A 24,027-nucleotide genomic window follows, 5' to 3' on the forward strand; every position below is an offset into this window, starting at 1 on the left:
TCTAAATCCCCAGTACCCATTCAACTTATATCCATCTAATATTATCTTATTATCATTAATATTATTAAGAGAGACCCAAAAGTCAAGAACTCATTGAGAGGTTGCATATCACCCACACCACTAGTCAACCTTTTCTTGAATTCATTCATACTACCTGCACTTACCACCTATAAAAGCAGCCCATTCTAATCACACACCACAGAGGGAATTCTTGACGGCATTCATTCTCAAATTCCATAGATGCCCTTTTGTCCTCTTCCAACCTTCCATAAAATGAAAAATTCTGTATAATGGTATCTATTATGACACTTTCAGAAATTTGCAAGTTTCAATTATATCTCTCCTCTATCTCCAATTTACTAGCATATTCAGAATATAGTAAGTCAGTTTATCTTCATAATCTTCATTTCACAGTCCCAAAATCATCTTTAACATTCTCCTTTACATTCTTACCACTACATCAGCATCATCATGGAAACAGGAGACCAGATCTGCACAGAGTAATATGAATTAGATTGTATCAAGATCTTTTAAAGGGGTAAAATGACTTCCTTATCATTACATGTCAAGGTTAATTTCAGCACTGCAGTTATCTTTGAATTTGTATTTGCAATCTTTGCTGCATGCTCCTTGAACTTCCACTTCATATCCACTAAAAGTCCAAGGTTCCTAGCCTGATCCATTTCTTCCAGCAAACCACCAATATAATATGACACTGGATATCTCATTGCACCAAAGTGCATAAATTTACATTTACTGACATTGAACTCACAGACATTTTCACATGCCCACAATTCCAGTCCATTCAAATCATTCTACAAGTACCACCTATCAGTCACATTCCTGAATACCTTGTGTATTCAGGAATGTATCATCAGCAAACAGCTGATGATGCAATCAAGGCTGTATTCATGGGTGCGCAAACTATGCGGTGGCACAGGGTTCAACAAAGTGGAAAAAATTGAAAGTTTTTTATTTTTTTTTAATTATTATATAAATTAATATTGTAATTATTATATAAAAATATTATTATATAGAAAAATATATGAATATAATTTTACAACCAACTATTGTTGTTATAGTAAGCAAAATAAGATCGTAGCGCTATCATACAACATAGTGTTAAATAGGGAAAAGTGCATTTTAAAACAGGTGTTTTTAATAATTTTAAGGAGTTTTTTGATTTTAGTTTATGATTTTATGAACAAGTAAGTATATACATGTACTGTCATGGCAATTTTTTTATGTGACATTACTTGCAAAACATCTTAAAAAATATATTTTGTAAACTGGTTTTAGGTTATCTGACATCAGAAATTTTCTTCAATAGCAGTTTTCAATCTATTCATGACTTATTTTTCACGGTATTAACAACACCACAAACACTTTTAACAACAAAGATGTTTTATTAATGCTAATATTTCGCTGATTTTCAAATCAGCATCATCAGAGCACAACACATATGTAAACGCAACAGTGAGTAAGTGAAACAATATAATTGCAAAAGACAAAAGATCTAAAGTCCTATTTTTGGTGCCCTCTAATGGGGAAAAAAAAAAGCAGTTATCCAGGAGTTTTTCTTAGGATAACCATCTCCCAAATTTTTGGCAAATTAATGTAACCATATTTGTTAAGGTTGGGAGAATTCTTCAAAGCTATTGCTGACTCAAAAAATAATCTTTCAGATCTATAACGACTCCTAAATAGCACATTTGTTTTCCTCCATCTAATCCTGTGTGAAGGAGTGTCCAAAGCGTCGTCTGCCAGTCCCGACTTGCCATAGTAATAGTAGCGAATGTATCTTTCATGTTCTTCCAGGCGGATGTTCACTGATCTTCCTGTTTGCCCATAATAGGCCAAGTCACAGTCAACATGGAACTTCATACACTCCTGGGTGTGCTAAAGGGTGAAGTTTATCCTTTGGTGAGCGGATCAGAGTTGCCAGCTTGACATGAGGTTTGAATCTGTCTGGCAACTCTGATCCACTCGCCATGAATAACCATCAACGCCTAAGCTTATCTGTTAGTTTTCAATCTATATTAGATTTATTTATTTTCTAATATTATCTATTTTATATATATTTAATTTATCAGGTAAGTAATTTTGTTTTAATTTATTAATTTATTTTATAATTAAATCTATCGTATTTAATTCTAGAGTATGACTAGTTGTGAGAGAGTACGGAAGAAAATACCCAAGTGGGCATGAAAAACGAAAGCGAAAACAAGAAAAAGAAGTGGCTGAGGAACATCAAAGAAATTCACTGTTTAAATTTATGAAGTTGAACTCATATATTTGTTCAGATATATCAGTTGATAACGGGGGTTCTGAAATAACTACAAACAGTTCTTTGGCTTCAACATTAATTAATAATGAGAGTTCTGAAATACTCAAAGGAAGTGGAGAACATGACGTGTTTGGTCAAACAATGAGTATTGAAGATCCTAAAACTGAGACACCAGAGGAAGGTGAACTATTTACTATTGATGATCCACCAATATGGCCCAAAATTTTGAACAACGCAACAACACTAACACAAATTGTACAACGTGGTCCACCGTCTCCTCCGAATGAAAATGATTTTCCAAAACGATGACAACAAGAGGTGTTTTTCCACAGCTCACTATGCTAGGACAATTGCAAATGGAGAGAAGAAAAACAGAAGATGGCTTGTATATTCCAACTCTATTTTTTGTTTTTGTTGCAAATTATTTTCTTCTGATGATAATTTTTTATCTAATAATGGCTTTTCTGACTGGCGACATGTAAGTGAAAGATTAAAATTGCACAAACGAAATCCAGTGCACATGAAATGCTTGTAATCATGGACACAAATGGAATGTAATTTAAAAAATCACAATACAATTGATCAGGCAAATCAAAATATCATAAAAATTGAAGCAGAATGGTTAAGAAATGTTTTAAGATGAATAGTAGCAGCAATTCTTTATTTATCCAAACATAATTTAGCTTTTAGAGGTAATTTTGATACTTTGTACACAGCCCATAATGGTAATTTTTTTGGATTCATAGAATTAATTGCAGAATTTGATCCACTTTTAAAAGATAATTTAATATGATGTTCGTGAAAAAAAATTATAGGTAAGAAACAAAATTTGTATCCATCACCCATTGTGCAAAATGAATTATTGTTGATATGGGAACCAAAATTCAACAAAATATTGTAAATATGATATGACAGGCAAAGTACTATTCAATATTTCTCAACTGTACTCCTAATGTTAGTTATCAGGAGCAAATTTCAGTAATTTTTAGATTTTTACATATATTTAAAGCAGATATTGAAATTCGTGAACACTTTTTGACATTTTTAACAACTAATGACACTACTGGTAAAGGTATATATGAAAATATAAAATCACTTTTGAATGAATTAAATCTTAAATTGTAAGATTGTAGAGGGCAAGGGTATGATAACGAAGCGAATATGAAAGGAGTATATAAAGGGAGTCCGTGCTTACATTTTAAATGAAAATGAAAAGGCATTTTATACTCCTTGTGCCTGTCATAATTTAAATTTGATTTTAGGGGATGTCGCAAAATCATCAATTATAGCAATAAATTTTTTTAATGTTATAATTTTTAAAAAATATACACATTATTTGCTGCCTCAACTTCACGTTGGGACATATTAAAGAAATTTGTTAAACAATTAACTCCACAACCATTATGTGATACAAGATGGGAATGTAGAATAGAATCAGAGCTGTATGTTTTCAAATTCCAGAATTTTTAAATGCACTAAAAGAATTATTTAAAACTTCAGGGCACTGCTTTTCCATTTCGCACAGGGCCCCACAGAATGTAGAAACGGGCCTGGATGCAATTATAGACAGGGTAATCATGAATCCTTCAAATTCTTCCAAATGCCATTAATGTAAAGACTGAATAACAGTGGACCAAGAACTGATCCCTGGGGTACCCCCACTGGTCCCCTTAAATCTCACACACTCACATTCTGCATATACCACTTTTTGATATCTGTCACTCAGCCATCCTCTTATCCATTCTACTATTTTATAATCCAATCCTAAATCATGCAATTTGTATGATAGTTTTCCATGCCATATCCTGTTAACAGCCTTAGCAAAGTCCAAAATTATCATGGTGTATATATTCTCCTTGTCTAACTCAACAATAATGTCATAAAATCTGAGTAAGTTGCTCAAACATGACCTTCCTTTAGTAAATACATTGTGTTCATTGCAAAATATACATTATTGGTGAAGAAATTTCTGTATACAAGATCTTACGAACTTTTCCAAAATCTTACACCATTCTAGAGATAAAGTTAAGTCAATAGATGCATCAATCTCTGCACTATCCATGAGCAATGGTATTATGGTCAAAGGAATAGCCATTTAGCTTAGTTAGTTAGTTTGAAACATTTTTAGCATTCATGCTGATATTCCATCAGCCCTTATTGCCTCTTATTCAGTTTGTGCAACAGCTTCAGCACCTCCTTCTCATACATCTGAGTTTCTTCATCAAGTGAAGAGGTAGCAGCAAGCACACTGCTGCATGTACCAAGTTGACAGCTTTTAGCAAAATGGACAGTTTTTATTAATGTAATTATGTGACACCTGCAAAGAGTCCAAGAACTCATCATGGGAGGGTACTCTACTCTGCTACACCCAACTCACCATCTTCCCTACTACTTAATTCTCCAAATATATCCAAATTCTCCAAACAGTTGACACTACTATCTCCATCAACACCATCTACCTCCCATCACCAACTAGTATTTTTTGTCTGTATGCAGGATGACTTTGCCTGTATGCAGGATGACTTTACAAAATTTTCTGTAGAAAAAATGCTACTACCTCCATATGAGACTGGCTAACTCACCTTCAGATGAAAAAGCCCATATAAAGATTCCTCTCATCACAACCAGAATTTAATGCAGGTCTTTTCTAATCAAAGGGCATAATGTTCTGCTGTTATCAACTGAGTAATCGTTTCTGCATCTGTCACTTGCATACCATCTGCATTCAGTAGCAGACAGTATTATGCAATTTGGGTTGTCTTTACCTTGCAGATACAGTTTCTTTTTTTGGTACTCAGACAGCATTCCATACAACTCTTCTAACTTTAACTTTTTTTTAACTATTCTGGACTGTTCCTTTAAATTTTCTTTTAACTGATATCATGTTCACTCTTCTGGACTGAACATGATATCAGTTCAGTCCAGAAGACTCAACTGATATCATGTTCATGTGCACGGTATTCCTTCCACATCATCTTATTGTTAAGAATCTCTTGCTTAATGAGATTGCACATCTGGTTCTCTCTTATCCTATTTATTCTGTAACCTTGAGGAATACATTTTGATCTCTGCACAGTAGTCATATGTGGTCTGATCAAAGCATTACACAAAGAAACTATAACCTTTTTGTTTCTGCATGTTAATGGTCTCCTCATTATTGCCATAATCTGTTGGGATGCTCTTATAATTTCAGCAGTGTGATTCCCCCTAAACTTCAAGTCTATGTTCACCATCAATATCAAAATGCTTATGTATTAAAAAAAAAAAAAATTCTTGCCATGCACTGCAATCCTTCCCATTTAGAAACTACTGCCATGGTGAAGAACCTGATATATAGCTTTTTATTTTTGGGTAACATGCTTTTTTTTGTATACTCAACTTTTATAGCATGCATGGCCATTGGACAACTTGTGAGCACCATTCTTATCTAATGCTTGTCATCCTCTTTTTCACATTTTCCTTATTCAGTTACCATGTTTTTACCTTTGTCATCCTCTATTCTGTAAAAATATCTTCCAAATATGCAGACATCTTTGTACATAAATCTGAATCAGATGACAATCCCTTATTCAGAATAACTTCCATGACAATGCACATTCCTATCGAATGTTGAAAGTTTATTTTTCACTAGGTTAGATTATAATAAATTTAGTTTAATCCTTTATCCCAGTGAGAGCAAACAAAGTCTGCGCCTGAAAATATCTTCAGGACTGAATATAGTGTTGTACTATCTTACCTGGGTAAGTAGTGCAACACCAGGCAACTCGTAGCAAAGGTGGAGCAAGCTACCAACACTCTTATCCCAGTATCTCCCATAATGCAAAACACATCTCCTTGTGGATATGTATACTGTTATGCATTAAGCGATTCACATTCCTATCATTAACACAGTTGCATAATATAGTTGTGTTTTATGTTTACATTCTCACCTTTCCTCCAATTATAATCTAATTTCCCTGCTGATTCATATTAGGTTATAGCAGTTAATGATTTCTACAGACTGCTGATTCCCCCTCTTATACAAATCCATTCTTCCCTCAAACTCACTACACACACACATACATTCAAAATCTTGCATCCATTTATTCTACGCACTCATTGAACCATCTGCCATCATAACCCTTCTGAATTCTATGATATCTTGGTAATATACTAATGAGCTAAATTGTTTGTTCCTACTAAAACTACCATCTCTTTTGCTTTTCTTTTCTGCAATTGCATTTGTTATATTTCTTATTTTGATCCAGGAAAACTCAAATTAATAACTCAGTCATCAATGGCATGTTTTATGACGGAATCACCATACCAAATAATAGACTTCTCTTTAGAATCCTTTACCTGATTATGCAATATCTTATCTGATTCAGTGCATTTTTGTTTCTCAATTTGCTACTTAACTTTCTTGTCCCTGTTTCTTTAAATGTCTCTCACCTTTTTGTAATTCCCACATTATCTATCTAACAGTCTGTTATAGTTTTGAAATTTTGGAGGCAATTTCATTTGCAGTATCCTCAAGTTTCTCTTTAGCAGGAAAAACCGATTTATCAATATAGGTGATCTTGTTAACATTCCACTTTGTTGCTGCTCGATTCTTGTGCATTTTAGTGACATTTAACAACACTATTTAATATTGCAATATCTCAAAAAAAATGTTCTGAAACACGCCAAATAAAATTAAAACATGAAAAGTAGCACTGATATACTATAAAACATGACTTTTCTAAGCAAAAACATAATAAAACAGTTAAAGATCACCTTTTTTTTTTCTTTTCACACCAGCATTAAATAAACTAACCACTCACAATGTGGCCTTTGCCCTAAATTTTTTACATTATGAATAGGATTTGAAGCCAGTGGAAGAAGGTTACTATAAGTAACAGAATACTGAATAGGAAAAAGAAAACATCTCTGGGTATCCTTGAAGAAAGATTTGCTGAGGATAAATACATACAATGCCAGAGGCTATGGAAGAGATATAAGGAGACAGGTGAAGAAAAGATGCATGAAGAATATAAGACACAGGCCAGAAGAGTCACTAATATGGTAAAGAAGGGAAAACTGTAATATGAGGGGAGACTGGCCCTAAGATCCAAAGAAAATCCTAGGGAATTTTTTAGATATGTGGCCAGTAGGAGGAGAAATGACTGTGGAAGAATGATATTGTGGGATAAAAATGGGAATAGAGTGACTGATGCAGAGGACATAGTGGAATTGTTCAATGAACACTTTATTGGAGTATTTCATCCTGGAGGAGTCAGTTTTAATACTAGAGGGATACGGCAGGTTCGAGGTTTAGAGGTGCAGGAGGAGAGTGTGTTTTAAATACTGAGAACTCTGGATGTCAGTAAAGCTGTGGGACTGGATGGTATTTCATCATGAGTTTTGAGAGAATGTGCTAGGGAACTGACAGCGCCTTTGACCTGGCTTTTCAATGAAAGTCTGGATACGGGAAAGGTGCCCATGGAATGGAAGGAAGGTAAGATAATGCCATTGCATTAGGGTGGTAGCAGACTGGAAGTGTCTAATTACAGGCTAGTTTGCATGTCATCAGTAGTTGTTAAGATCTTGGAAAAAGTAGTGAGGGACCGTATACAGCATTGGGCAGATGAGGGTGGTGTTATCAGTGAGAGTCAACATAGATTTGTGAAGGGGCGCTCTTGTTTTAGCAATATACTAGCCTTTTATGATGAAGTTACAAGAGCATTAGATGAGGGAAAGGCATATACTGCCATTTTCTTAGACTTAGCGAAAGCATTTGACAGGATGCCACATGATAAGCTGATATTTAAGTTGCAGCACATGGGTCTGGATGTCAGATTGGTCAACTGGATTCAGGATTGGATGTCCGATAGGTATCAGAGAGTTGTGTATGGTGGGACAGTTTCAAGGAGGCAGAGGGTTACAAGTGGGGTCTGACAGGGCTCAGTAATGGGGCCTATATTGTTTAACCTTTATATCAATGACATTGTCAGTGGATTGCAAGGGGATATTCAGTTGTTTGCGGATGATGCGAAGCAGGGAAGGATTATTAGTGATAGCACAGATGCGGCAGCCCTGCAAGAGGATTTGAATAAGCTAGATAGATGGGCAAATGAATAGGGATTTCGGTTTAATGCAGCAAAATGTAAGATCTTGAGGTTTGGGAAACATCGATGGGATGCTGCATACTCTATGGCAGGAGTTATACTGGAGGAAGTAGGGGAGACAAGAGATCTGGGGTTGATGATTGATAGAAACCTGAAATTTAGGGGACATATTGCAAAGGTAGTGAAGGTAACATAGAGGATTGCTGCAATAATGAGAAGGACACTGACCTGCAGAGATAAAAGGGTTATCATTCCATTGTATAAGTCTCTGATCAGACCACGCTTAGACTATTGTTCTCAGATTTGGCCCCGAGGATTTGAAGGAGATAAATTAACTGTGGAAAGGATACAAAGGCAGATAACAAAGATGGTTTCAGGACTGTACCATGTTAGTTATGAGGATCGGCTAAGGGAATGTGGACTGCAGAGTTTGGTGGATAGAAGAAGGAGAGGTGATATGATTGAGACTTTTAAACTGTTGAGAGGTGGTTACAGGGTTGACACCGGGGAGTTCTTTCACTTGGTTGAACAGCTGGAAGGAGTGATGACAAGAGGCCATCCCTGGAAGTTACGAAAGGAAACTGTTTGCAAGCGGGTGAGGAGTGGTATCTTTGCATGGAGGGTGGTTGAACCATGGAATGCATTGCCTGATGGAGTGGTGAGCACGAGAACGGTCAATGAGTTTAAGGAGTGGTATGATAGACTTTGTGTTTCTTGGGGGGGGGGGGAACCTCCCCTCGATGAGTCTTGGTAGACTTTGTGTTTCTTAGGAAGGACCTCCTATGATGAGGCTTTTGACTCCATGGAGGCCTGAATAAAAATAATAATAATTGTGAATCCAGCTGTTTAAAAGTTTTCCCATAAGTGTACAATTAATTTAAGTGATGGATGATTCTCATTACCTGTTGTGAGACCACTATCCTATTTACTAAATACCTAAAGTAACTCAGAAAAAGAAGGACCATAGTTGATTTAGAGCAGGATTCCTAGATTATCTAATCCTCAGTCAGACAGTACTCTTTTGGAAAATACAGCAGTAGCAATTAATTCAGTGATTTTAATTTTAATTTATACAAAATGTTTAAAAGCAATAAACAAGTAATATTTGATTTCAATTTTATTTCATTTTTTAAAAAATCATAGGTGACAGGTGAAAAGCAAAGTCTGTCACATGTCTATATGATATTATACAATGCCTCTTGCATTTTGAAAGATTGACTTCAATTTATTGAAACGTGGCCATGTATACACTATGCTGATAAGTTGTATCCATAAGAAAAGTGACAAAAACATCTAGTAGTAGTTTTTGCTTCTTGAAATAACAGTTTGGTTTTAAAAGGCAATTTTTTTAAAATGCACATAAATATAAATTTTACCTGTGTACTTGAACCAAATGCATGACCAAAGTCAATCCCAATTTCACATCCAGTATTAAGGCTTATAAGAAAGTTGCTTAAATGCCGATCACCAATGCCAAGTATCCAATGAGATATGCAGATAACAGCATGTGAGGTAATAAAACTTGAGCGTAATGTCAGGAATGCTTCAGGTGAGGAACTTAGTTGCTCAAATGCCTTCCTACAAATATAAATGTGTACATGGGCTTAGACGATCACAGGTATGCATCTTAGGTTTAATAGTATTAAACACAGCACGATAATAATAAAATAAGATATTTAGTGAGATGCTAATATTTTGCTGGATTTCAAACCAGCATCTTCAGAGCAAAACTTTTCACACTACACAGACAATAGCAATTCTTTGGTTAAAGTTTTATGTCAACAAGACTACTTTTGGAGTTAACACCAGCAACGAAACACTACCCATAGCTCAACAAATACAGCTGAATTAATTTACCATATTTTAAGACCAAATCTAATACCTGTAACTTTTTTTTAAACATTATTAGGGAATGCCAAAAATAGGACATTAGTTCTTTTTTTTTTTTTTTATATTATCATAATCATCAGTCCTCCAAGGAGTGAACACTCACTGTGGGAGATCCTCCTGTTATACATAAACCTCATCACACTGTGCCTAACACTTATTCACTGTTTCCCCTCTCCATGCTAAAAAACCTGCCTTGTCATCCTCTTTTTCACATCCTCCTTATTCAGCTACCATGTTTTTACCTTTGTCTTCCTCTATTTTGTAAAAATCTCTTCCACATTAATCATGTAACAACTCCTTACAAACTTTGCAATCTATCCTTCCCACTGTCCTATCCAAAAGGCTCTGCAAATTGCACTTCCTCAATATTTCTTCATGTACTATATTCTAGAGAATAAAAAATATCCTAGTCAATTATCTCTGGACCCATTTTCCAATATATCTTAATTTCCTTAAAACCAGATAATCTGCATTCAGATATCTATATGCAGTTTGATCAAGCCCTTGATCAAACTGCAGAACCATCATCTCCTATGAGTCAAAGTCCTCCACTGTAATATTCTCATTATTTTATCGATGTATCCTCTAAATATCAAGTCCTTAAAGACCATTAACAGTTCTTTTCTCTTATCTTGCTCCACCACCTACAAGATTTCCCCATCAGTAATTAGACTTTGGCAAGCTATCCTTCTTTTCCAAATTTAAAGCCTTACACTTTGCAACGGTGAACTAGCATTCCACTGGCTTTTCCATCCACACAGTCCATTCAAATCTGTCAAGTGCCATAGCATTTGCTCTATTCCTCATAGTCATAATCATCTTTGAATCATATGGAAACAATTGTATATCACCATTTAAATCTCTCCCTATATAATTAACTTATAAATTAAACAGCAATGGTCCCAAAAGACTCCTGGGACACTCCACTAGAGGTTTTCTCTCTTCCATGATACTGTCTGCCATCCCTTGCTAAAATTTATAGCAGAACTAATTTCCTAACCAACTCACTAGTATGTTATCTAACCCTATTCATTCCAATTTAATTAACATTTTGTCAAGTAGTAATCTAACACAGGCTTTCACAAAACCTTATTATCTCATTATGTATGCCATTCCTTTTCCAATATATTGTTCACTTTGCTGTAATATATAAGTAGTTTGCTAAGACATGACTCCTTTTAATAAACTCCATTTTAACCACTGAAGAATACTTGCTGTTATCAACCCAAATCCAGATCCTAGCCTGCATAAACTCTCTAACCCAACACAGATACACTGGCCTATAATATGAAGCTTTAATCTTATCATTCTGAAGTGGAATAATTTTTTCCCTCTTTCTGGTATGGTATGTCATTAATAATTTCTGGTACAAATTAATTACAGAAAAAAGATATATATACAGCAACTCCTTCTTTAGCAAGACTTAGCAATGCATTTTATTATTACACATTTTTTGATTGAGGAATATTTTTATATAACATAAATGTTTAAATGTCAAGGTATTAAGGCAAATACATTAAGTCTAAGTGTAGCAGGAAGGAAAAGCCAGAGATTTTAGAAAAGTCCCTGGTACTACTCTTGGAGACTGTCTGTGGCAAATCATTTACCTATGATGACAGTTACAAGTTATCTCTAAACATTTGATGATGAATACTCTTTTGCATGTTTTTAAATGTGAGCATGCTCATAGCAAGTTTTTTCACTTGGTCAGAAAGTAAATGCTACTAGACAATAAATATTCTTGTTTTAATACTTGACCCAAGCATAATCAAACAAAAGTGCACGTGAAGTGTCATCACAACCATACCACTTGTATAGAGAGGCTGTTGGTTCACATCAAATTGCCTCAGTATCCCATAAAGCACCCCCCCTCCCCCTTTGCACCAGCACACTACCAAGACTGGTTTGACCTTTATAGAGGTCTTATCAGCGGTAGCTAGACCTGCAGATACTGAAAGTAAAAATCAATCAATGCGGAAGTGATATTTTTCATACACTAGTACAGAATGTTATATACAGGGGGGGTTCTCGAGTTACGCCGGAGATCCGTTCCTACGGACCGATGTAAGGCGATTTTCGATGCAAGTCAGAATTACCATAGCCTAAGTTACTTACCTAACCTAAAATAACCTAAAGTCATACAGATATATCAAGAAACAGAACTAGGCCATAGGAAAATGAAAGGGAGAACATAATTACTGTATAGTACATAAAAATGACAAAAATGAAACTGTAATAAAAAAACAAACATAAAAATGAGAACGATCTCCAAAATGACAAATTAAACTGTACATTCTGTACAGGTGATTAAAAAAAAAAAAAAAAAAAAAAAATCTTTACCATTTATCCTGTGGTTGGCTTGCACATGGGAAGGGGCGTTGCAAGGAGAGAGAGACCAATTTAATGGAAGGAGGAAGGGGAGGCTGGAAAGTCAGGACAGGCTGCAGAAGGTATAAGAGATATTGCAGGTGCAACTAAAGAAGATGGAGAGGCTGGAAGAGGAACTGATGAGACAGCTGAGGCACCTGCTGCAGGTCTCTCTACCTTCGTGAAAAAACGTTCCAGGCTAGTCTGGAATGATACCATCCTCTTCTCCTCGTATATCTCCCTATAACACTGCAGGCAATCCATAACCCCTCGGAAGACCTTCATGTACCTAGAAGTGTTGGGATCCTCAGACTCAAACTTGGCCAGCCCATCCTCAATGAGAGCAAAACCTTCTGCCAAGCCCTTGGTGGTGAATCTCCTGGGTTCAGGGGTTGGAACCGTTTCCTTCTCCTCAATCAGCTGCTTCTCTAACTGAATGAGGTCTTCTGTTGACAACTCCTCCCCATGAGATGCCAGAAGCTCTGTGACATCTTCGGCCTCCACTTCCAAATTTATCTGCTTCCCCAGGGCAACAACCTTCTCTGTGATAGCCTCAACCGTCTCCTCATAGTCATGGAAATCATTCCAAAACTGGGGACACAGTTTTTTTCCACACACCATTTCAAATTTGTCTGCTTCTCTTCATCTCAAGCATGCTCAATGTTTTGTATGGCATTATAAATGCTGTATGATTTCCAAAAGTCTTTGAGGGTTAAGTTCCTGAAAGCCATAGCAAATGTCCTGTGGAGGTAGGCCTTAAAGGAAGCAATAACGCCCTGGTCCATAGGCTGCAAAAGGGCTGTGGTGTTTGGTGGAAGGTAAACCACCTTAATATTTGGGTGAAAGTCATCCAAGTAGGCAGGGTGACCAGGGGCATTGTCTAGCACTAACAATGCCTTAAAGGGCAGATCCCTGGCTGTACAGTACCTCTGAACTTCTGGCACAAAATTTTCGTAAACCAGTCCTCGAAGATTTGAAGTGTCACCCATGCCTTCTTATTGGACCTCCAGATGACAGGCAGTTGACCCTTACAAATGTTTAGTGCCCTTGGATTTTCAGCCTGATAGACCAACAAGGGCTTCAGTTTCAAGTTGCCAGCAGCATTAGCTCCAAGAAGCAAAGTCAGTCTCTCCTTACCAGCTTTATGGCGTGGTGCTGCCTTCTCCTCGTTGGCGATATAGGTACGATTAGGCATACGTTTCCAAAATAGGCCTGTCTCGTCCACATTAAACACTTGTTGAGCACTGTAGCTCCCCTCCTTTATTATCTCAACCAACTCACCAGCTGCTTTATCATCACCACTAGCAGCTTCACCTTGCACCTTAAGGTTATGTAAATTGCCCCGAGCTTTAAACCGCATAAACCAACCTTTACTAGCATTAAACTCTTCACCTGCACTCGTTTCCCCCCTTTCACTCAATGCCTCAAACAATCTTTTTGCCTTTTCTTGAATTAACATGAGGCTAATTGGGATACGGCGTTGATGCTGGTCTTCCAGCCAAAGAGCAAGAAGCCTTTCCATCTCAATCATGAGCCTACTACATTTTTTTGTAATCACAGTCAATTTCATGGACCCCAATCCTTTCACATGTTCAAGGATGCGAACTTTATCCTTGAAAATAGTCCCAACTGTGGTACAACTTAAGTTCAACGTGTGGTTGATGTTCGTTGGCGTTTCTCCCTTTTTTGCCCTTTTAACAATGTCTAATTTTACTTCTAATGTAATGGCTTTCCTTTTCTTTGACACACTGCCATCGGAAGAGTCTGCCTTACGTTTGGGAGAAATATTGAAGGGTAAAAAGTCGCAAAAAAATACAAACACAAAAGTGGGAGAGCAGATGTAAACAAAGCACGCAGTACCCAAAGAGTGTATGCTGGGACCCAAGCGACGCCACCTCTCCCAAACAAATGCCGCGTAACAGCGTATTCTCCAGCCAAAGAGCAAGACTTTCCATCTCAATCATGAGCCTACTACATTTTTTGTAATCACAGTCGATTTCATGGACCCCAATCCTTTCACATGTTCAAGGATGCGAACTTTATCCTTGAAAATAGTCCCAACTGTGGTACGACTTAAGTTCAACGTGTGGTTGATGTTCGTTGGCGTTTCTCCCTTTTTTGCCCTTTTAACAATGTCTAATTTTACTTCTAATGTAATGGCTTTCCTTTTCTTCGACACACTGCCATCAGAAGAGTCTGCCTTACGTTTGGGAGAAATATTGAAGGGTAAAAAGTCACAAAAAAACACAAACACAAACGTGAGAGAGCGGATGTAAACAAAGCACGCAGTACCCAAAGAGTGTATGCTGGGACCCAAGCGACGCCACCTCTCCCAAACAAATGCCACGTAACAGAGTATTCTTCTGCTGCGCTCACAAACAAGTTCACCCACGACGTTTGAATTTTGCATCATGCTGCTTCAAGTTGAAATTTATTTTTTAAATTATTTATGGGATTACAGCCGTAAAGTCGAAATGGCGCATGTCGAGGACCCCCTGTATTGTTAAAATCCACTGAATTAGTAGTTGTAACATGTTCGTTTGTTTGTTTTTTACTCGGTCAGAAGAAAATAAATATCAAACAGGAAATTATCATTATGAATATATCTCCTGTGGATTTATCGAGAGAAGACTCATTTTAGACCTATGATATTTCTCATTGAACACATTACAGAGGAACTCACATCTGATATAGTGTAGCCCATTTATATACCATGTGCCAAATGATCCCAAGTTGTACCTCCACAACTCTGAGCTGCAAAATCTCTTTGATGTCTATACTGTAATAAGATCCTTTACTAACATGTATGTTTCTATAATATTGCCTCTCCTATATCCATTCCTCAAACTTTGAAAATCACATTCCCTCGCAATCTGTTCTCATATGTATAGGCCAGTTATCATATTAGTTACCTGCTGCTGAATCATTTTGACTGTCTCCTCATCTCCTTAGAACTCATGTGACTATATCTGTACACAAGTTTTGCTTGTGAACTGTTTGCAAGACTAAGCTACTTATATATAGAGGCAACTGATTTCACATCAGAATATCAGATAGAATATTTATCATGTCCCCCTCTTTTCTGCCTATCAATTAACCTTTGTAACCCATACACCTTTAACCTATCCTCATAGAGAGCAGTCCAGTCACCAGCTTGCTCACTCCTCTCTGCCACCTCCTGATACCCAAGAAATTTAGGTCACCAAATCTGTGCATAGTAGCCAAGATGCAGCTGAAAGATCCTTCTTTCAGCTGCATCTTCTCTGTCTTTATTTCTTAGCATGTTTTTCAACATTAGGTAATCCTTTGAGCTATTTTACCATCTCTTGCAATATATTGCAACTCTCTGTCCGTCATTATCCTCACTGTGATGAACAGTATGTAATTTTTTCAAATCAAAGTGCATATTGACAATCATTATCCTTTACCCATGATGCTAATTTATTTAAATCATTCTGCAGGATATTTACATCACATCACATTTATCAACTAATGCCCTTCCCAGTTTGTATCATCAGCAAATAACTGAATACTCCCCCCTTCCTCTTAAATCTTTCCCTATATCACTGACATACAAATTAAAGAGTAGCGGCCCTAGCACAGAACCATGAGATACTTCATTGTCACCCTCAATGTCTTAGATTCCACCTCCAACAGTATACTATTCTCTGGTGTCTGTCTGTCAGTACCCCTCCCCTCCCAATCTATCCTTGAACCATAGCAATCCTTTGAGTTATCTTAACCACTTTTGCAATATTTGCAATATATCTGTAAACTTCAAATTTTTTAACAATCACCACAAGATCCTTTACCTCATCCACTTCCTCTATTGTAGATACACCAATAGAGCATGCAGCCTCCCATCTATGGACACCAAATTTCATGATTGTACATGCAGTGCATGAAATTGATATCCCCATTCATTTGCCCAATTTATTCATTTATTCAACTTATTCAAATCTTCCTGAAGGGCATTGTTATGAATAACCATCTTAAGCCATAGAATCATCTGCAAATAACTGAATAGCTTCTTGTGCAATCCAGTGACAATATTGTTGACATTGATGTTAAAATGCAAAGGTCCCAGTACTATTCAGTGTAACCCTCCACTTATGATAGTCCTCTTTCTTGACACACCTTCTCCCTTCCCCTACACAACCCTCTGATATCTATCATACAGCCAATTTCCAATCCACTTTGCTAATCTGATCTAATCCTATGTGCTGCAGCTTAAATATCAACTTATGTGGAATCCTATCAAATTCCTTTGAAAAAGGCAGCATATACCTTTCTCTCATCAATTGCTTGTTTATTAAAAAAAAAAAAGAAGCAAATTACTGAAATAAGAGCGCCCTTTGACAAATCCATGCTGACTTACACAAGATAATATTGCCTTCCTCTGCCCAATTTTGTATATGATCCCTTACTAATTTACCCAAAACCTTTATAAATCACAAAAGAAACACAAAGTGGTCTATAATCTGATGCCTGCATTCTACCACCAACCTTGTGCAGTGGGTCCCTATCTTACTCTCCTTCCAGTCACTGGGCAGATTCCCAGTAGCTAGGCTTTCATTGAAGAGCCAAGTCAATGGTGCTGTCAGTTCCTTAGCACATTCTCTCAAAACACAAGATTAAAAAAAAAAAAAAAAAAAAAACTGTGTTATCCCATCAAGAATGACACAGTGAATCTGCTTGTAAGCCTTTTCCTGCCAGATACAGTAACAATATTCAAACACTGTATGGACAACACTTTTTTCATATTTCAGGATGACTGATAACAAAAAAAGGATTTGCCATGAGATTCCCTCATCTACAGCTTTGGCCAATCTTTTTATAAAAATTTTGAAACAAATGCTGTTAAAAGAAACACATGACAAGAAACCAAAAACTTGGTTATGTTACACTGATGATATTTTCGTTATTTGGTCAGAAACAATGGATGACTTAATTCATTTCAGATACTATCTGAACAGCTTGCATCCCAATATAAAATTCACTCTTTAACTGGAAAATCAGAAAAAAATTCTGTACCTTGATATCCTTGTTGAAATAAAAGAAGACAAAATCCAGTACCTTGTCCTCAGAGGTTATGAATCCAAGAAAATCAACAAAATTCTTAATACACCTCCAACAAGTCCTTTACTTAAACAAGATTTTAAGAATGTAATCACACTACCTTAAATCAAGAATGTTACAGATATATGCCAGATGGGAAAGTTGGGGGAGATTTGCATGTCTGAACACATAAGAGACATAAAAAAAAAGAAGACAGCAAAATCAGGTTTGGGATTCCATACAACTACCACAATCATCAAATAGTTTGGCAACAAACAAAAATGCCTTATATTGATCATAGCTGTTTTACAATAAATTAAACCTACACCAAGTTTGGTCTGCTTTCATTTAAAATCTAACTGCCACAGGTTTAGGATACGACACGCAATGCTACAGAATGTGAGTGACAACAAGAACAACTAGCATTGTTCCATAAATTAAAGATGCCAAGAAATTATATTCTTGGTTTAATCCTTTATCCAAGTGTAAGCAAATAAAAATTTGCATGTCAAGTAACATCACAACTGGGCTACTTGTATATAGAAGCTAATGACTTCACATTAATTGCCTTAGTATCTCACAATGCAATGCACATATCCTTACAGACATGTATAATGCTATGCATTATGGGAAGAGCCACTACCCAGACTTGTTTTCACCTATACTGGGGTCTTTGTTGAACTCTTTATTGAGCTTCTATATATAAAGGTAGCTCAGTCGTGATGTTATTTCACACACAAATTTTGATTTGCTTACAAAGGATTAAACCAAGAATATAATTTCTTGGCATCTTTAATTTATAACATAACTAAGTGAAATTCAAACAAAACAGCATTGTTCCAGCACGTTCCATTATAGTAATTAATTTAATGTTTTTATTCTGGTTACTAATTTAGGTGTACCAATTGTGAAGTTCTAGTAATATCTAATGTGTAATTAATTGTTTTTTTAGTCTTTTTTTTTTTTTTTGTAGAACTTTTGTTAATACCCCTGATGACATAAGTCTGATGGCTTACAAAAGTTGTAGGATTATCTTTGCTTATCTTTATTAAATCATTATTTACAAAAAGTAGTGATCTTGCCTGAAGAATTGCATATCGCCACTTTTCAGTAAATATCCTATGCAAAATTTGGAGAAACTTTATTGATAAGAAAGTTAGTAATGATCATAAACTTTTTATGTTATACAGGATATTAAAATGATTTATCTGAAAAATTCACATCATTACTTCATATCAACAATTTCCCATTGAATGCACATATCAGGAAAAGAAGTACCTGGATGAAAACTCACAGCTACAGTCTGAGGATGACTAACTCAATGTTGTAAAAAAAAAAAAAAAAAAAAAAAAAAAAAAAATCATTAATGGCACTCCAACCATATCCTGACTAATCACTGTTGTGATTAAACAATATACAACTGGTGCCTTGTATTCTATTAAGCAAAGTAAACTTCTGTTTGGATGTGTATATATTACTAAATGTTAAGGGAATAGTTACTACCCAGAAGAGTTTCAACATTTATTCAGATCTCATCGGTAAGAGAAAGATCTAGGATGATACCAAGAATGAATTAATGCAAAGCCTATACATTTTTCCATATATAAGTAGTAATAAGTAGTAAAAACACTCTGGATCAGAGATAGTTGTTTTGTCACTTGGTTACAAATCAAATTATACTTGAAAGGCATATTGTTCTTGCTGAATCCTTTATCCAAGTATAAGAAAACAAAGTTTTCATGAAGTATCTTCATGATTACTTGGCTATTTGTATATAGTGGCTTTTGACATCACATAACTGCCTTAGTATCCCAAAATACAAAGTACACTTCCTTTTGGATGTGTATATCGCTATGCATTAAGGGAAGGATCACTACCAAGATGGTTTTCCACCTTTATTGAGGTGTAATATCAGAAGGAGGCAGACCCAGGAAGATGCCAAAGGTGAACTAATGCAGAAGTCAGATATGTTTTCCATATACAAGGTATATCTCCTTATTGTTAAAAACACTCTAGATCAGAGATATAATTTCTTGCATAATCAAGTGGAAAAATTTCTACAGCTATATTTTAACATTAATTTTTTTTTTTTTTTTTTTTACTTGTATATTGAAAAATATATAATCATCATCAATTTTCCTGATATTATGTACCCTCAAGGGGTGTACAGGCTACTACGACATAACCACTTGATTAAATTTACATTATTACCAATTTCCTATCAACAATTTTCCTTTAAATTAGTCTATTACTTGTCGGCTCTCCAATACTGTCTGCTGTATTTAACATTTCAGTCTTCTAAGGCACTTCTGAATGAATGAGTCCACTCAAATCTTGATATTCTTCTGGGTCTTTTTCCTGCCATTCTGGCATAAAACACCTGATTTGCTAGCTGTTCCTCTCCCATTCTGTTTAAGTGATCATATCACCTTAAAATTAAACATTCTTGAATGCTAACATTGCCAGTTCCTTCCTAACATCTCATTTTTAATATGATTTTGTCATTGATGTCATCTGTTCAGACCACTAACTTTCATCACAATTCTCATATCTATGATCTCTAAACTTCGCTTACGTGTCTTATCTCTAACCCAACTCTCGGATCCAAACTTTAATAAACCAAGTTTTAAGTTATGGATCTGATAGTTGCATGAGAGCTGGGTTAAATTTTTCTCAGTCTCTTTTCAACTATGTGTGCATAAATCTTACTTGGAATGCTTAGTAGAGAAATTCATCTGTAATTCTCAGGTTCAGCTTTATCCCTTTTATTTTATTTAATTTTTTTTATAGATGGGTACTATGAGCTCTACTCCAATCATCTGGAATTTGACATTCTGACCAGGACCTCTGAATCATGCAGTGTAGCCACTGCAAAACATTTATATCTCCATATTTGCCACCTGCCTTTCCACATTTCAAGTTTTTTGATGGCCTTTTCTACTCAAGTACTGATATGTACTCCTGATTGCATTCCTCCTTCTACTACTGTTCTGTTACTTCTTGATTTGTTTAACAGTCTTTCCAAGTAATCACTTTAGACTTCTTGGATATCTTTGTCTTCAGTTTTCATGTCACCTTTATCATCTCCGATTCATTTTACAGTACTCTTTCCTTCATTTCTAATGCTTTTCAATAGCATTCAGAACATTTTCCCACTTTCTTGATATCTATCTTCTATATTCTTACCAAAGCTTTATCACAACTTTTGTTTAGCTACTTTTACACATGGTTTAGCAGTTCTACATTTTCCTCTGTATTCTTTTAGAGCAACTACTGATTTATTTGCTAGTAACTTTTGGTATGCATTCTTCTTTTCAAGGACTGTTTCTTTAACTTCTTGTCCACTATGCTGTTCTCACTTTTCTATCCTTGCAGACAGCTTCACCATCTGTTTCCCTACCTGAATCAGTCAATGTTTTTTTCATAGTTTTCCAGTGAGACTCCAAGGTTTGATTCTTGTTTACGAACTGTTTCATTTTTTGATTCAATAATGTTTGTAAATAATGACTGTATAGTTGAGTCCTCAGTTTACCAAAAAAAGCTGCTCAACTTTAATTTCTTTTAAAAATTTCTCACATACTGTTCTTTTCAATGTGATATTCATTTTTATCCTACTTAAAACTAAATAATGATCACTTCCAATTTCAAATTCTCTGTACATTCTTGTATCCTGATCCAGCATGAAGATATCACCATCAACAATGACCCAGCCCATTGGTTCCCAACTGGTGGTACACAAAAAATAATCAGTAATGATGGAAAAACAAGTAAAGTAAACAAAATGCAAAATGTTAGTTATGGAACAATAAGTGTTAAGTTTGAATCACCACTAATCGAGACACTTCAAAACTAACTCACATTAGTGAATGATGATTGGTGAGGGCGTGGCTATGAACCCCTCCCCCAAACCACTCTTCTACCAATCATTATGCACAGTTCATGTGCCACTTTTGTCACCCATCCTCCTTTCCAGAACAATTGCATGCTACCAAGAAATGATCTTTGCGATAACGAACCTTCCACTGACTTCCATTTGCGACGTTTCTAGAGCTTCTCCAAAAATATAAATACATCCGTAGCCAGACTGTTTGATTAGTTCAGTTATTGACCGAGTATAAGTAAGTGTGTTGTCTTTAATTGTGATTCTTTTCAAGTAGTTTTTTTATTTAATGTTTAACATAGTTTCAGTTATTATTGCCAGTGATTTTTAAGCATCAGTTATGGATCAGTGGTTGAAAACAGGAACGGTTAAAACTTCTCAACAAATGTCGGCAGCTACGAGTGCACTCACACAGGAGATAGTAAAAAGGTGCATGCCTCAGGTACTACACAGAAGAAAGGGAAATACTGTGAAGAGTATATTAAAATTGGGTTTTCATTTGTAGGGGATGATGACTGTCCTAACCCTTTGTGTGTGTGTGTGTGTGTGGAAGAATTATCCAACGGTTGCATGAAACTCTCTCTACTCATGCGACATTTAGAAACTAAACATCCTATGTATAAAAACAAAGAAATACATTATTTTCAGTGCTTAGAAAAGCATCCAAATGTAACTTCATACATGACGTCAGGAAAGAAAGACAATGAGAATGCAGTTGAGGCTTCCTACCGTATTGTTATTGCATAGCTAAATGTGGTAAAAACCACACCATAGTGGAAGATTTAATTTCTCCTTGTATTAAGGATGCTGTTTTTTGTATGTTTGGGGAAGAACATGTCTGAAAAATCGATACTATCTCTTTTTAAAACAATACAATGTCTCAAAGAATTCAGGATATGTCTGACAATGTTGAAGCTGCAGTAGTAGATAGAATTTAAAAAAGTAAATTATTTTCCATCCAGGTCGATGAAAGTGCAGATGTTGCTGATTTATCTATTTTGCTCATAATCAGAGGTACTTGACAGAAAATGAAATTGAGAAAAACCTGTTGCATTGTTACCCATTGACAGTGTACCACAGGCGAAGGTATTTTTAATGTGATCGATGGTTATTTCATTGAAAAGGACATTAGATGGTCAAATTGTTGTGGTGTATGCACTGACAGAGCCAAGTCTATGTCAGGTTGTTTTATAGGCCTACGTGGCCAAGGTAAAGAAGTAGCTCCTCATGTACCATGGAGTCACTGCTGCATTCATAGACAAACTCTTGCATCCAAGCCTCTTCCTAGTGAACTGAAAGACATTCTTGATGAGGCAGTAAAAGTTGTTAAATTTTATTAAGTCACAATCACGAAACTCCAAATTGTTTAAAGCACTGTATGAAGAAATGAACAGCCTTCACAGCACATTACTTTTGCATACAGAAGTAAGGTGGCTATTTCGTGGTAAAGTACTTACACAGCTATTTGAACTTAGTTTGTTTCTGTCTTGCTCCAAAGTTTCATGACAGTGATTGGCTTCAAAGTCTTGCATATTTATCAGATATTTTTCTAGAAATAAATAAACTCAACTTGGGACTTCAAAACAGCTCAATCACTATATTCAAAGTAACTGACAAAATTGAGTCAATGATTAAAAAATTGGACTTTTGGAAAGCATGTATTGAAAGAGTTCGGCCTGAGGTTTTTGAAACTATGTACAACTTCTTATCTGAGAATAACTTGCACCTATCCCAAAATGTGAAAGAGAATATTTTAAGTCACTTGGAAGGTCTCTAAGTGTCCTTTTATAAGTACTTCCCTCAACGTGGAAAAGAAAACAATTGGATTGCAGATCCCTTCAATGAAGAATTCTTCAAAGAAGCTGAACTATCAATCAATGAAAAAGAGCAGTTAATTGAACTTTCAATCGATTCTTCTTTAAATTCTGATTTTAAAAGAAAGAATCTTATTACCTTCTGAGTAAATGTCAGTGAAGAATACGAACAGCTCGGTGAGAAGGCACTCAAATACCTCTTGCAATTTACTAATACTGAACTAGTGGAGAGAGCTTTTTCTTCTTACACCTTCATAAAAAATAAGTACAACAAGCTTAATGCAAGTCCGGATTTAAGACTGTACATTGCATCTTTTGAGCCTGATTTCAAGAAACTAAGTGCATCAAAGCAAGCTCAACGTTCTCACCAACAATGTTTCAATCGGCTAGTGATCTATATACCAATTATTACAGACTTTTCAGATAACACAAAAAAATATTATTAATAATAATAAATCAAAAGTTTGTTAAATACTTGATCTTCATTATCAGTATTTAATATGAAGCTATATTATTTCTGTGTTACGAATATTATAAAATTAAATCTGTGGTTTGTACTTTTAGTGTAGTAATTTTCCTTTCTCAACTCATTACCTCATTTCCACTATTTTACATTAAGATAGGCACCAAACAAAAGTGTCAGTA

General features: G+C 35.7%; 1 protein-coding gene across 3 annotated transcripts in view; it reads right to left on the minus strand.

Moving 5' to 3' along the window:
- LOC150103013 (DNA-dependent protein kinase catalytic subunit-like) overlaps positions 1-24,027 on the minus strand; it is an 847,149-nt gene that overhangs the window by 54,280 nt on the left and 768,842 nt on the right. For all 3 annotated transcript variants that reach the window (XM_090397444.1, XM_090397443.1, XM_090397442.1), the window contains one exon: positions 9,750-9,951. In XM_090397444.1, coding sequence (XP_090253570.1) covers positions 9,750-9,951 — 202 coding nt within the window. The remainder of the gene's footprint in view (positions 1-9,749; positions 9,952-24,027) is intronic.

This window comes from Typopeltis vanoorti, chromosome 9 (genome assembly GCF_054136105.1).
Source record: "Typopeltis vanoorti isolate ZY-2024b chromosome 9, IOZ_Tvanoo_1.0, whole genome shotgun sequence".
In the NCBI taxonomy this organism is placed as follows: domain Eukaryota; kingdom Metazoa; phylum Arthropoda; class Arachnida; order Uropygi; family Thelyphonidae; genus Typopeltis; species Typopeltis vanoorti.